Source organism: Hemicordylus capensis, chromosome 6 (genome assembly GCF_027244095.1).
Source record: "Hemicordylus capensis ecotype Gifberg chromosome 6, rHemCap1.1.pri, whole genome shotgun sequence".
In the NCBI taxonomy this organism is placed as follows: Eukaryota; Metazoa; Chordata; class Lepidosauria; order Squamata; family Cordylidae; genus Hemicordylus; species Hemicordylus capensis.
Window position 1 is genome coordinate 6863816 of NC_069662.1, and position 12452 is coordinate 6876267.

At 47.5% G+C, this 12452-nt stretch overlaps 1 gene segment (V, D, J or C); it reads right to left on the bottom strand.

Annotated features, from left to right (window-relative positions):
* Positions 1–3890: 3890 nt before the first annotated feature.
* On the bottom strand, positions 3891–8534 carry LOC128329594 (immunoglobulin heavy variable 3-48-like). The segment is given in 2 exon segments: positions 3891–4282; positions 8459–8534. Coding segments are annotated over 2 exon segments (468 nt in total).
* Positions 8535–12452: the final 3918 nt, after the last annotated feature.

Sequence of the window (12452 nt, forward strand, 5' to 3'; positions counted from 1 at the left end):
TCTATCAATGGCTACACTTCTGATGACTATAGGCCACCTTTATCTAAGAAGCACAATGCCTCAATCAGTTGCAGGGGAGCAACAGCAGGAGAGAGGGCACGCCCTCAGCTCTTGCCTGCGGGCTTCTCAGAGGCATCTGGTGGGCTATTGTGGAAAACAGGATGCTGCACCTGGATGATGATCCAGTATGGCTGTTCCTATGTTCTATTAGGTGAGTCTCAACTGAAAGCGAGTTCTGCAACCTGGGAGCAATAACTAAGAAGGTCCCATCCCATATGTTTGTTAGCAGGTGTTGGCATGCAGAATAGAACTTTCCCATTGGTCTAGTCAGGTGGGGAGATTCAGCTGGGAACAGGCAGTCCTTAAGGTACTCAGGGCCAAAGTCGTTAATAACCAGCACCTTGAATTGTACCCAGAAACAGACTGGCCACCATGTTCAGAGGTGAACTCTCCTTTTGCATAACTTGCCAACCCTCTAGTACTCGGTTCCACTTGGGGCTACGTCCAGCAGCTTCTGGTTGCAAACTGGCACTATCTTTTCTCCGTTGCCCTGGAAATGTTCTGCTGGGAGCTTCTGTGGGGTAATGCTGACCCCGCCTGCCATAGTTCTATTTAATTGGGGATTATCAACTAAAGTTTGTGTTTGGATGCTACAGCTTGATGGGCTTGAGAGAAACATCTTTTTCTGTTGACTTAAAGCCACAGATTCTGGTGTAACTCCTTGTTGGATGAGGAATATTATCTGCTTCCACTGCCTTTGATTGCCTGCATCTCATTGTGCATCCTACATTGCCTTCAACACACCTCAGTGTTCTCTGTAGAAGTAGCATTCTCCTTAATGAAGCATTGAAGTTTAGTGGGTAGAGTATTAGACCCAAATGACCTGTCTTTGAATCTCTGTTAACACAAGAAGCTCAGGAGGCAAACCACCTTAATGTACTTGGTTGATCTGCTCTGAAGATAAAGTGGGACAAAGTAGGAGAAAGGATCACGTATGGATTGCTCTAGGCACCAAATTATTATTATTATTTTCTTTTGAAATGAATTGAAAATGAATGAAAAGAGAAATATCTGAGAATTTGCATGGGAAGCCAGAACACTTCTATGAAATTATTTTACTCAGGAGGTACTTCCCACCTCTTCCATGGATCCCCTAGCATTGGAATAAGAAATGGTATATCTGTATATGTTGTTGTGTGCATGAGTTTCAGTATAAGGGTTTTCACAGAATCAAAGTGTATGTCCCCCCCTGCATTTATTGCATGTAGCTCACTCAAATGGAACCACCAAATGGAAGCACTTCTTTGCATAATATATCAAGACTGCTGGGTCTAGTGTTGGGGAGGGCCAGTGGGAAGGCAGGATCCTACCTATCTCCCCCCACATGACCGAAACTTCTGCTGTGCACCACCACTCACACACTCATATGCATGGTGCTACGGTGAGCAGCACGTTGATTCAGAGTCAGGGGAAGGAAGCCTGGCCTCCATGTATCCCACAATGCACCATGAGAGCAGCACAGTGCATTGGAGGAATTCCTGCTCCTTCCCCCCACTTCTGTGATCTGGACGGCTGCGAGAAGATGAAAGGAGTTGCCAGCAGCCTGATTGCCCACACAATCTGGGTCTGCATTAGGAGGCATGCACATGACCTCCTACCTCCAACCGCCCTGAGCCATTTTTGGAAGGGCGGTGTTGAAATCGAATAAATAAATAAATAAATAAATATTTCACTGTTAGCCCAGATTTAGAACCAGGGCTACCCAGGGAGAGGAGCACAGGCATCAGGCTGGATCCTGGCATTATGTACAACCAGCCCTACCAGGCTAGCACTGCCTACCTGGGTATGAATGATCATTAGAATGATCTCATAGTTTACCTGTGAAATGCACTTCCAGAAAGTTTGGTTCTAGGCACTAGCTGAGATGCGGAAAAGAAACAAAAAGAAAAGAAGCATTTTTTACTTAATAACAATGGAAAGACCTTTTGGTACCTATTCACAATGATAGGCAAAAATAAAAACCCCAATTCCAGAGGCAGTATACCTCTGACTGCCAGCTGCTTGGGATAACCGTCGAGGGATGGCCATCAGCTTTTGCTCTAGCTATAGAGGTCATTCACATGGCCGGGTGGTTGGAGTGGTGGGAGGGTCGGCGGGGAGGCTGGTTCAGCTTCCCTTCCCCCCGAGAAGTGATGGCTTGTGTCTGGGAGCACGGACCATGCTCCCAGATGAGCAGCATGGATGAATCTCCACACTGTGCCCAGCAGTGCTGGTAAACAGAGGCCAGGACTCATTCTCCCAGCCTCTGTGAATCCCACAGTGCACTACACCACACATGTGATGCCTGACGTGCACACAATCAGCAAGCCCATTTAAGGGAACACTGGCTCCCTTAACCTTGGATAACAGCTGGGCTGCAAAATCAGACTGGGCAGCGCTGGCCCACCAGGATCAGGCCCAGTCCAGGCAGTTCTCACATGCAGCCAAACCCAGGCTGGGCATCCCTAGCATGGTTTCGGCTGTGCACGAGAACAGCCTCATAGTCTCTCAGACGTATCAGACAAGCCACTATGGGGAGCAGAAAACTGGCATAGACGGTGTGATCCCACAGTCCATAGACACACTTTTTTCATGTTTTCAACATGGCAATTTCATTTCGAAAATATAAAATGACCCTTTGTAACAAATCCATTGTCATTTTGTTTGCATGCAAAATTCTGTACATGCATGTCAGGAAGAGGTGTGTGTGTGTGTTGAGAGCTACAGAGAGACACCACAGAGAGCCAAGACACCGTGTGGTTATAGCAATGAGGATCCTGGAGTGGGGCAAAGGAGGAATTTTAGAAGGTTTATGTGTGTGCCTCTTCCCCATTTCAGAAACACAAATGGAATACATATCTGTTTCCCCATTATGCATTTTCACCTTTGTGTCCTCCTTTGGTTGGTGGCTCTCTGCTGCCCCCCTCTGGTGACTTTGATCTGAAGTTCTTCGAGTGGTGTATTTTTATTGGAGATCTGCGGGGATCCCACTCACCAACTCTCTTCTTTTACAGTAAAACACAGCTGCTGCTGCTGCTGCTGCTGCTGCTGCTTTCCAATTGTACATTGGATCAGTTGTTTGAGATTGTAAATCATTTCTGGGGTGCAATTCAGGGGACTGGTTATGACCACACCAAAGACAGCACTCCAGATCCTTGCTGGGTGTGTATGTGGTTAAGATCACCCAATAGTTGCTTGGCAGCAGCCAAAAGAACCTTCCACTTGTGTAAGCTACATTTTGCTTGTGCAAGGGGAGAGGGGGAATCTTCACTGAAATGCCTTCCCCCTGTGCTCTCTGCAGTGCCCCTTCAAATATTTCCCTGAGGATTAGAGGACCACCAGGGACATATTGGGGGGGATGCATGGGGATTTTGAAGGAAATGGGGGAACTGTGAATTTTCCCCATCTCTGTTGCACAGGTGGGACATACCTAAGCTGGATGTTCATCAGGATGCTGCCTGGAAACACTGAACACAGTACATGTCAGTCCGTGGGCTTCTCTGAGTTTTGCACCACTGGGTGATTTGTCTGAGTAAGAACCACTTGCAAGAGGGCACTTGATGGGAGATGGAAAAAGAGATAGAGCTGAGCCAGGAAAAGAACAGCTACTCAGAGTTGGAATACAAAGCCCAAACTGTGTGGCCAGTGGAAGTTTTTTTTCTCCCCTTACCTGGGCAAAAGAACACACAGGAGGCCTGAACCAGACTGAAGCTGTGGGAGTGGGATTAAAGCCTTGGATACCCTCACCATGGCCCCAGTTCTTATTATTCCCCATGTGTGTAATTCATAGGGGGGAAAAGATACATGTCAGAGCTAAAGAGAGGGTCAAAAATGATGTCTCCTTTGGCTCATCACCACCTTGCTTCTAATTTCTTCATTTTGACTAACGGCAGGTGTCCAAGACTGGAAAGAGGTTTTTTGCAGGGCTTCAGATTCACTTCCTCACAGTAATACACAGCAGTGTCCTCGGCTTTCAGGCTGTTCATTTGCAAATAAAGCTGGCTGTTTGCATTATCCCTGGAGATGGTTAAGCGCCCTCTCACTGCATCTGCGTACCAAATGGTAACTGCAGTTTCACTTACTAATGCAACCCATTGCAAGCCTTTTCCAGGAGCTTGTCCCACCCAGTTCATTACATAGCTGCTGAAGGTGAACCCAGAGCCTTGAGAGGTCAGGCGGAGGGACTCCTCAGGCCTTTTTACACCTCCTCCAGATTCCACCAGCTGGACTTCTGACTGGACACCTGGAAATACAGAACATTGAAAGAAACTTGCTACATGCCATGCTTGGAATGTAACACTTCCTTTATTGAAAAGGAGGGGGGAAATACCTCTGAAGACTGTTGCAAGGGGAAAAAATGAAGCCAAAGTATCATTATTGCCAGTTGATTACTTGATGAGTTTTGAAGGGATGGTGGTGAGGCACACAAGCCTGTTCACTGCATCAGGGGCGTATCTAGGGTGGGGCAGGCAGGGCACGTGCCCCGGGTGCCACTTGAAGGGGGGAGCCATTTTGTAGAATTAATTTTTTTAAGTAGGCTGCCAAAAACCAAATGGCCACTGTGCATGCTCAGATGGCCTCTGTGAGGCCCTAGGCCATGCCAGGCCTTGCAGAGGTCATTTGAGCATAAACGGTGGCCATTTTGTTTTCAGCGGCCATTTAAAAAATGATTATTTTAAAAAATGGCTACCGCACATGCTCAATTGGTCCCTGCGAGGCCCTAGAGGCCAGCGGGGGGGGGCAGTCCCCCCATGGCCTTTAGGAAGCCCCCTGAAGGGGCTACAGGTTAAAAAATATTTTAAAATTAATATAATATAAGGCACTGTACACATATTCAGATTTGGACAGGAGGTGCAATTTCATTCTTTGCCATGGGTGCTATTTTCCCTAGCTATGCCTCTGGACTGCATGTAGTTGTGGCAGAGTTGCATGAATGATTTAAAGAGGAAGCTGCCCCTGAATTTGCATACATCTCAGGATAAAAGAGGAGGAACAAGCTTTTAGAAACTGGTTCTTGTTTGAGCTCACACGATTAAGAATAGGGTAGGAGAATCTAGCTCCCTTAGTGCTGGAGCTGTGCATGCTCCTGACCTTTGATCCTCTGTCACCTGGAAACAAAGGTGGAAGTTCCATCTGTGATCATGTCATGAGCAGCCGCTGAATGTGGAAGGATGAAAAGTCCTCTGAGCTAGCTGCTGCTTAATGCGTAAACCTAGACAGCACTCACTCATAATAAAAATACTAATGTCATAATGGCCTTATGCAGATCTATGGTGTGGCCACATCTGGAGTACTGAGTGCAGTTCTGGTCACTGTATCTTAAGAATGACATTATAGAACTGGAAAAGGTGCAGAAGATGGTATCCAAGATGATCAGGGGCCTGGAGCACCTTCCCTAGGAGGCAAGGCTACAGCATCTGGCAAGGCTACAAGATCCCCTCATGCACCACATTCAGGAGGAGAGTAGTGTCCTCCTTGTACCATGCTTGCAGGGAGCAGAGGCATAACTAGGGAAAACGGCGCCGAGGGCAAGCACTGAAATTGCACCCCCCGCCCTCCCCCCCAGCATTGATATGACTTGCTTGAAATAAATACACATAAATAAATACCCCCAGGAAGGAAGGAGTAGGAGCTCAGGTGAAAGTCAAGTAGAGATTTAAAAAAGAGTATGGAGAAAGAAAGAAAGAAAGAAAGAAAGAAAGAAAGAAAGAAAGAAAGAAAGAAAGAAAGGCAAAGGATATCAGCAAATGCGCCTATTTGACTCTCATTTTTCTAACACCGGTTGAGTCGCCGATATTTTATATACACAGTCCCAGATGGATATTCTGGGCAAGAAATTGAAACCCTCTATAATGAAGCGATTTTCTTCAGGCAGTCAATTGGCTATGGACAAGAGCAGGATTTAATGCATGTACCGGTAATCACTCCCAGCCAAACCTACCTCCTTGTAGAGGCATCCAGTAACATAAGACCAGTTTCTGGACAAACTTAACAGGAACACACCAAGGTTACTATATTCTTCCAGTTGTACACAGCATTATCAGAACAGGGAGACTCCACTTAACCCAAGGTTCACCACACATTTAAAATTCCATTAAGTCTATTTGCAACCTAAACCTGTGATTTGTGATCACACAGAGAGATTACAGCCAGATAAATCAGCTCAGACAATGTCTATAATTGTCAACAGTATGTGGCATCAAAAGGTAAAGATTATGAACCTAGGAAGAAACAGCAAATGAAACATTCATCACCCTCACATAAAGTCAGAGCTTCTCTGTAGGCAGCCGAACGATTTCAGCTAAGCTGTGGTGGGCAGAACCATAGTGTAATGTGCATCAAATGATACAGAGAAGAAACTCTATGTATGAACACTGAAAAACGCCCCCCCTGCCACCCTATATCACAAAACATGCCAAGATCTTAAGGAGTGCCAGCTTGCCTTTTAAAGGGTTTTTACAGGGCTAGGTAGAAATCCTATACACAGATACCCTCCTCTTTCTTTGAAAATAAAGGGGGGGGGAATAGAGAACAGGGCAAAGAATGGGGAAACCGAGCACTGGGTATGTCATTTGGAGGTGGCTTCTCTGTCTCTGTGTGTGTATGTCTCTCTCCCTCTCTCTTTCACACACACAGTTGTCAACCAAGGAGCTCTTCATATTCTTAAAGAGCAATTTAAAGCGACGAGCACTATTTAAAGAATTCGGTCTATGCAGACCGAGGATTTACGAAGAACAAGACAAACCCCAAAAAACAATTAAAAGAAAGTGCGAGCTGGGGTTGCTAGGAGCTCAGCCTATGCGCGAGTCTAGAAGACGCCTAAAATAGCGAGACGGAAATCTGAATTGCGAGTGTTTTGCATTTGCTCAGCGCTCGCTGGATAAGTGTGCTGTGAGGGGTGTGGTGTGTACCTCAACAGGCGGGAGGCTTCTCTTGTATTTCGGGCAAGGGCCAGACTGTACAATCGGACCCGGGCGGAGGGAGCCTGCTGCTGCCCGGAAGAAGCCAACTCTCTCCCCACCCCTCCTCAGAAGTCGGTCAGTGGCTACCGCGCAGCTGCTACCTCACAGCCGTAGAGCTGCCCGAGCTGCTCCACAATCCACTCCTCCAGCACCAGCCTTTTCCGCAGCTCTTTGCGATCGTGTTTGACCGTCACTTTGCCCTGCTGATGGTGCCGCTGCTACTGCTGGACTTGCACCATTGCTGCTGATGGGGCGTCCGAATCCTCCCAGGACGAACCGCCGTGAGGGCTCTGGTCTGGAAAAAGACCCGATTCCCTCCGCCTCCGGTAGCAGCGGCGGTGGCGGCTCCCGGCTCGCTGCCCCCGGTGGCCACCGACATGGTGCACTTTATCAGAAAGCACACACAGTTTTAGAACTTGTTTAAAGAGAAGAAGACAAAGTGCATGGACGTGCAGGTGGCGAGCTCTCCTCCCAGGCCAGACACCAGACAAAATGCACGGCGTGTCCTCCTCCCGATGCATGCGTGACTGGTGGCGGGGCGGGGAGTGCTGCGTCAGAGACTTGGAGTCGGACTATGAGAATGTGACGAAGACACCATGGTGGTACCAAGTGCCGGGCTGGAGCTGAGCAATGGGGGGGGGCACCGGGACCCGGGGAGGGGGGAGGGAGACTGCTCTTTGTGGACGAAAAAAAAAAATCAAAAGCGAATCAAAAAAAATTTTTGGGCAAAGGCAGGGAATTGGCTGGGGCACTTTTTGGTGCCCCCTGCCAAGTTGCGCCCAGGGCACATGCCCTGCCTGCCTCCGCTATCGTTACGCCCCTGGCAGGAAACCAATGTTGGGGAGGTTGCATGTAGCCGGGCCCAATACCAGTGTTCACTTCACTGCGGATCTCTGGATGAGCCACAGTAGGCTGTACACTGCCTTCATGTCCTTTACAGCCCTATGGTGGGGGCATGAGGGTGAGGGGCCTCTGATTCCGCTGGAGCTGCATGCATCTCATCCCATTCAGGCAAGCCACATTGGGCAACGTTGCATGTGGAGGCGATGGATGCAGACCACATGTCAGACGAGTTGGCGGAGGTCATGGAGAGGCAGCTGGGTAGTTGTCTGGCTAGGGAGCCAACCCTCAAGCCAGGTTTCATAGTCAATGACAATCCAGCAAACATTCCTAAGGTGACCAAGCAGGTTTACGGTGTGCACATCGCTTGCGCTGCACACACCTTGAACCTAGCGGTGCAGGGTGCACTTGGGCTTAAGGAGGCGAAGGTCAGGCATGGACAGCAAAAGCAACAGCTGAGTCAGAGTAGGGTAGGTTCAGCCACCACAGACACTGCTGCTTCCGTGGCCGTTGCCACAAGATTGTTGGCCACTTCCATCGGAGTGAAAAGGCAAGATCAAGGCCAGGCAGATAGAATTGGGTCTGCCTGAATACCTGATATCCCAGGATGTTCCTACTCTGTGGAACTCCACTTTTCTCTTCCTCCAGCACCTGCAGGAGCAAGGGCAAGCCCTCGAAATCCTGGTAAGGCATGCTAGCTTGTAAGTGTGCCACCTGTCCAATGCGGACTGGAAGCTCCTTGCGGAACTGGTCTTGCTACTCGAGCTGTTCAATTCTGCCACAAACAGCTTGTGTACAGAGGCAGGCATCTTGAGTTAGGCTTTGCCTGTGGCTTTTCTCCTCGAGAAGAACCTGGCCGAGCTCCAGTGCACTCTGAGAACTGGGGACACAATTGCCCTGGCAGGTCGGTTGAGGACTGGGGTAGTTGAGAGGCTTAAGAAACCCTTGGGTCCATCTGCATGGCATGTCCTGGCATGCATCTGTGACCCAAGGATGAAGAAAAAAGCTGTGCCCACTTGTCAGCAGACAAAGTGGGTTTTGCCAGTAACTGGCCACCTGGCAGGGAAGTTCACGGTATCAAACGGAGCTGCAGAAACGAGATACGGCTCGGACACAGTTCTTCTCTATCGGGCTTGGCTGCAAGCTGTCGACACGGAAGTTGACAAACGTTGCTTTTCAGCAGTGAATAGAAAGCTGGTGATGTAATTTATAGCACAAGCTGAGAGCACCCAGCTGGCTGAAATTCGAGGCTTATCAGCCCTCTGCAAGAGGCGTTTACTCCTCCTGATAATTTCCAGCTGAATTCTCTGCTTTGTGATCCGCCTCTGTTGTGGAGTCAGTGAAGTTGCTTGCATAGCTCCTCGTCTGATTGCTCCGTCACGGTTTCTGCTGTCTCAGGTTGTTGTGCCTGCTCTGAATCATCCGCTGGATCTGCCTCAGCCGTTTCTTGGAAACTGACAGCCTGGCTCTGCCCCTCAGACACCCCTGCATCGGCTGAAAAGTTGACAGCTTCCCGTTACTCCTCGCTGTCTGAGTCCGAGGGCGTGACAGGCTGAGGTGGTTTTTTTTTTCCTGAGGTGTTCTGAGTGTAGATTTTCTGGTAGCATATGAGATTTTAGATGGAACACAAGAATCCACTCTCATCTGCTACCAGAGAATCTACACTCAGAAACCCTCAGAAACCACAAAACCCTGTACCCCACGGGCTTTGGGGTGTGGAGGTGGCTGGCACTCTATGTGCACCACACCACAACTCACTCTGGGCCACCCCATTGCCCCCCAAGTGGAGTTATGGAGCTGCTGAAACCTTCATTATTCATTATGGGGGAAAATCTTAAACATACGTAAACTTCATTAAATCATTAAGAATCAGCCCTATTCCCAATTCCTTCAAAATAATTGTGGTAGCTTCCTTGCCCCCACTGGAAACCACCACCCACCACACGCTGCTGTGGGCACACATTTTCCCCCGACATAAAGCTATACTTCTGCTACAACCTCCATTATTCTCTATGGTATATATCTGAAATACTTGCAAATTTTAAAAATTCACCAAAAATCAGCCATTTCCCCAATTCTTTTGAAATTTTTGTGGTAGTTTCCGCTCATTGGACACTACAATCCACAAACAAACTTTTGGGCCCAGGACCCATTTTATAGTCAAAATTAGTTCAGGTTCAGATTTCGATTAATTTGGATCCAAATTTAAATTGGGGTTTTTCGGAAGGCTTAATTTCAGACAAAATCTGAAAAGGGGTGTTTAGGATTCAGTCTGAAACAAAAGAAAAATACAAAATGCACAACCCTATTTACCAGTAGTTTTTTGGAAATGTCTCCCTTCTGGCTTTGTATATTCTGAGCCCCTTTAGGGCAGGAAATCATGTCTTTTATCTACTTTTTGCTTTGCATCCCACCTTTTGGACCCTTTTGCTTGACCAGCAGCATATCATTTTCCAATATAATAAATATCTCCTTAGACAAAAAAAAAAGGAAAAAAAAGCGGGGTGTGGTAGTGGTACATATGTGTATTGGTCACATTAAAGAACCAGTTTAGAATTCATTTTCAAGTGAAAAATATTCACCATGTCTTGATTCGGTTTTTGAGATCCTTGAGGGCGCTGAATGAGATTTCTATCTGTAGTAGATCTGCTCAAGGGGGGACTGCATGGCCAACCTTATTTGAACTTATTTGGGTCATCAATAAATCAACAGATCATTTCCTTCTTACTTTGCTGTTTGCTGAGTCATTAAGACAACATTTCTGTCTCTATTCCACCAATTCTCCTCAGCAAAAATAATATCTGCATTGAGCCAAAACATACAGACTCATTGTACGTTGCCTCATTTCTGCATTCTTCCATGCCAACTGGACACTTGCTGCAAGTATGGCGGGATGGATGGCCCCTTTCTGTCTGTAGTGACACATGGCACCCTGGTTTTCTGAAGAGAAGGAAGGAAGGGCAGACATTTTGCTGCTATGATTGGGCTCCGTTCCCATAAGGGAAGATTTCATACCAAATATTGCACCAAATATTCAAACATAATAAGGATGATCATATGTGAAACGGCCTGCAGCTGAGGTCGACTATCACCACACCCCAGCCTCCTCACCTCCACCCGTTCCCCAAATCATCTTTAGTCTGTTCTGGGTGGTGTGGTTTGTGCCCTCAAGAACCTACATGTTAAAAAAAATAATGCTTAATTTGCGGGTGGAGGGGGGGGGGCTCCAAAGGATTTTAGGTCCATGCTCCAAAATAACCTTGGTGCACCTCTGAACGTACTGTATACTTGCCATCCATTCAAGGTGTTGGTCTTCTGGCTGTAGTATCCAGCTTACATAGGAACTGCTACAGAGGGAACAACCCAAGACTATGTGCCAACTTCTCTTCTCCCTACCTTCCCCATCAACCAATGGAAGTCTTCCAAAAGGCAGCTGAGTCCCAGGAAGCAGCTCCTTCGATTCCTCATTGGCAAAGGGTAGGGTTTGTAATGGCAGGATTGTCTTCTCTTCCTGCTAATACCACATTCCCTTTCCCACTCACCTATTGGGAGGGGGGCAAACTTCCTGTCCAGAGCGATGGGGCTAAAAGACAATGGGTGCCCAATACTATGGAGGCAGAAGTGCACCAAGGTAATTTTGGAGCCTGGACTTAAGGCCTATGGAGGCCTCCCTCCCCTGCAAATTAAGCATCATCATGACCCCGGGGTGAACATACCACGCAAGACAGACTAAAGAGGATTTGAGGGAGCCTGGGGGCTGGGGAGGCCTTGGAATTGGGCCCCAAAGTGCAAGGGAAAGAGCTTCTCTGTTTGGAGGAGATAAGAAATGGATATCCTGTCAATCAGGTAAGATAAACAGATACTCTATGTGCCTTGGGTAGGAGAAATGAGCATCATAGTTACCATGGAGGAAGATGGTATGTGTACCCAGTGAACCATGCAGGGATAAGAGACAGGCAAGTTTATGACAGTGAAGAATGCAGGAGACCTGCATATATTGTGATGGCTCCAGGTACACTGAACTGGCCTGGCTTAATATCAGAATGCAAATTTACGGCAGGTTGTTGAGGGCAGATTCCCTTAGCATGCCATTGTGGGATGCACATCGGATGACCAGTGAGAGTTAAACACCAAGAAAGTTCTTTCTTTCTTTTTTTCTTGTTTTCAAGCCAATAACTTGTCCCATCAGTTCCTTCTCCCCTGGCTTCAAGTACTGTAGAGACCTTCGTATCAAATGTCACAAGCAGGTGAAACAACAGAGTGTGTGTGGGGGTGGTGGGCAGGATTCAAGAGTGGCTCCCATGGAGAAATGAAGCTGTGGTGGGCATAGTCCAGATCAGCATGGTGGTGATGGAGAGGAGTGTTCAACTCTAGTTCTTGTTATTATTAGTTATACGAAATTTAAATATTTAATAAAGATGTCTGTTTGAAGAGACATTTGCTATCATAAAATGAATGAGCAGGAGGAGGATGGGGAGGAGGAAGAACTGAAGGTCAATAGCATTAATGTCAGGTCTAGCCCAAATATCTTGCTTTTCAGTCTGGTTTCCACAGAAGAGCAGAGGGGCGAAAACATGTTTACTACCCATGATTCCTCTCAGAGATCCATCT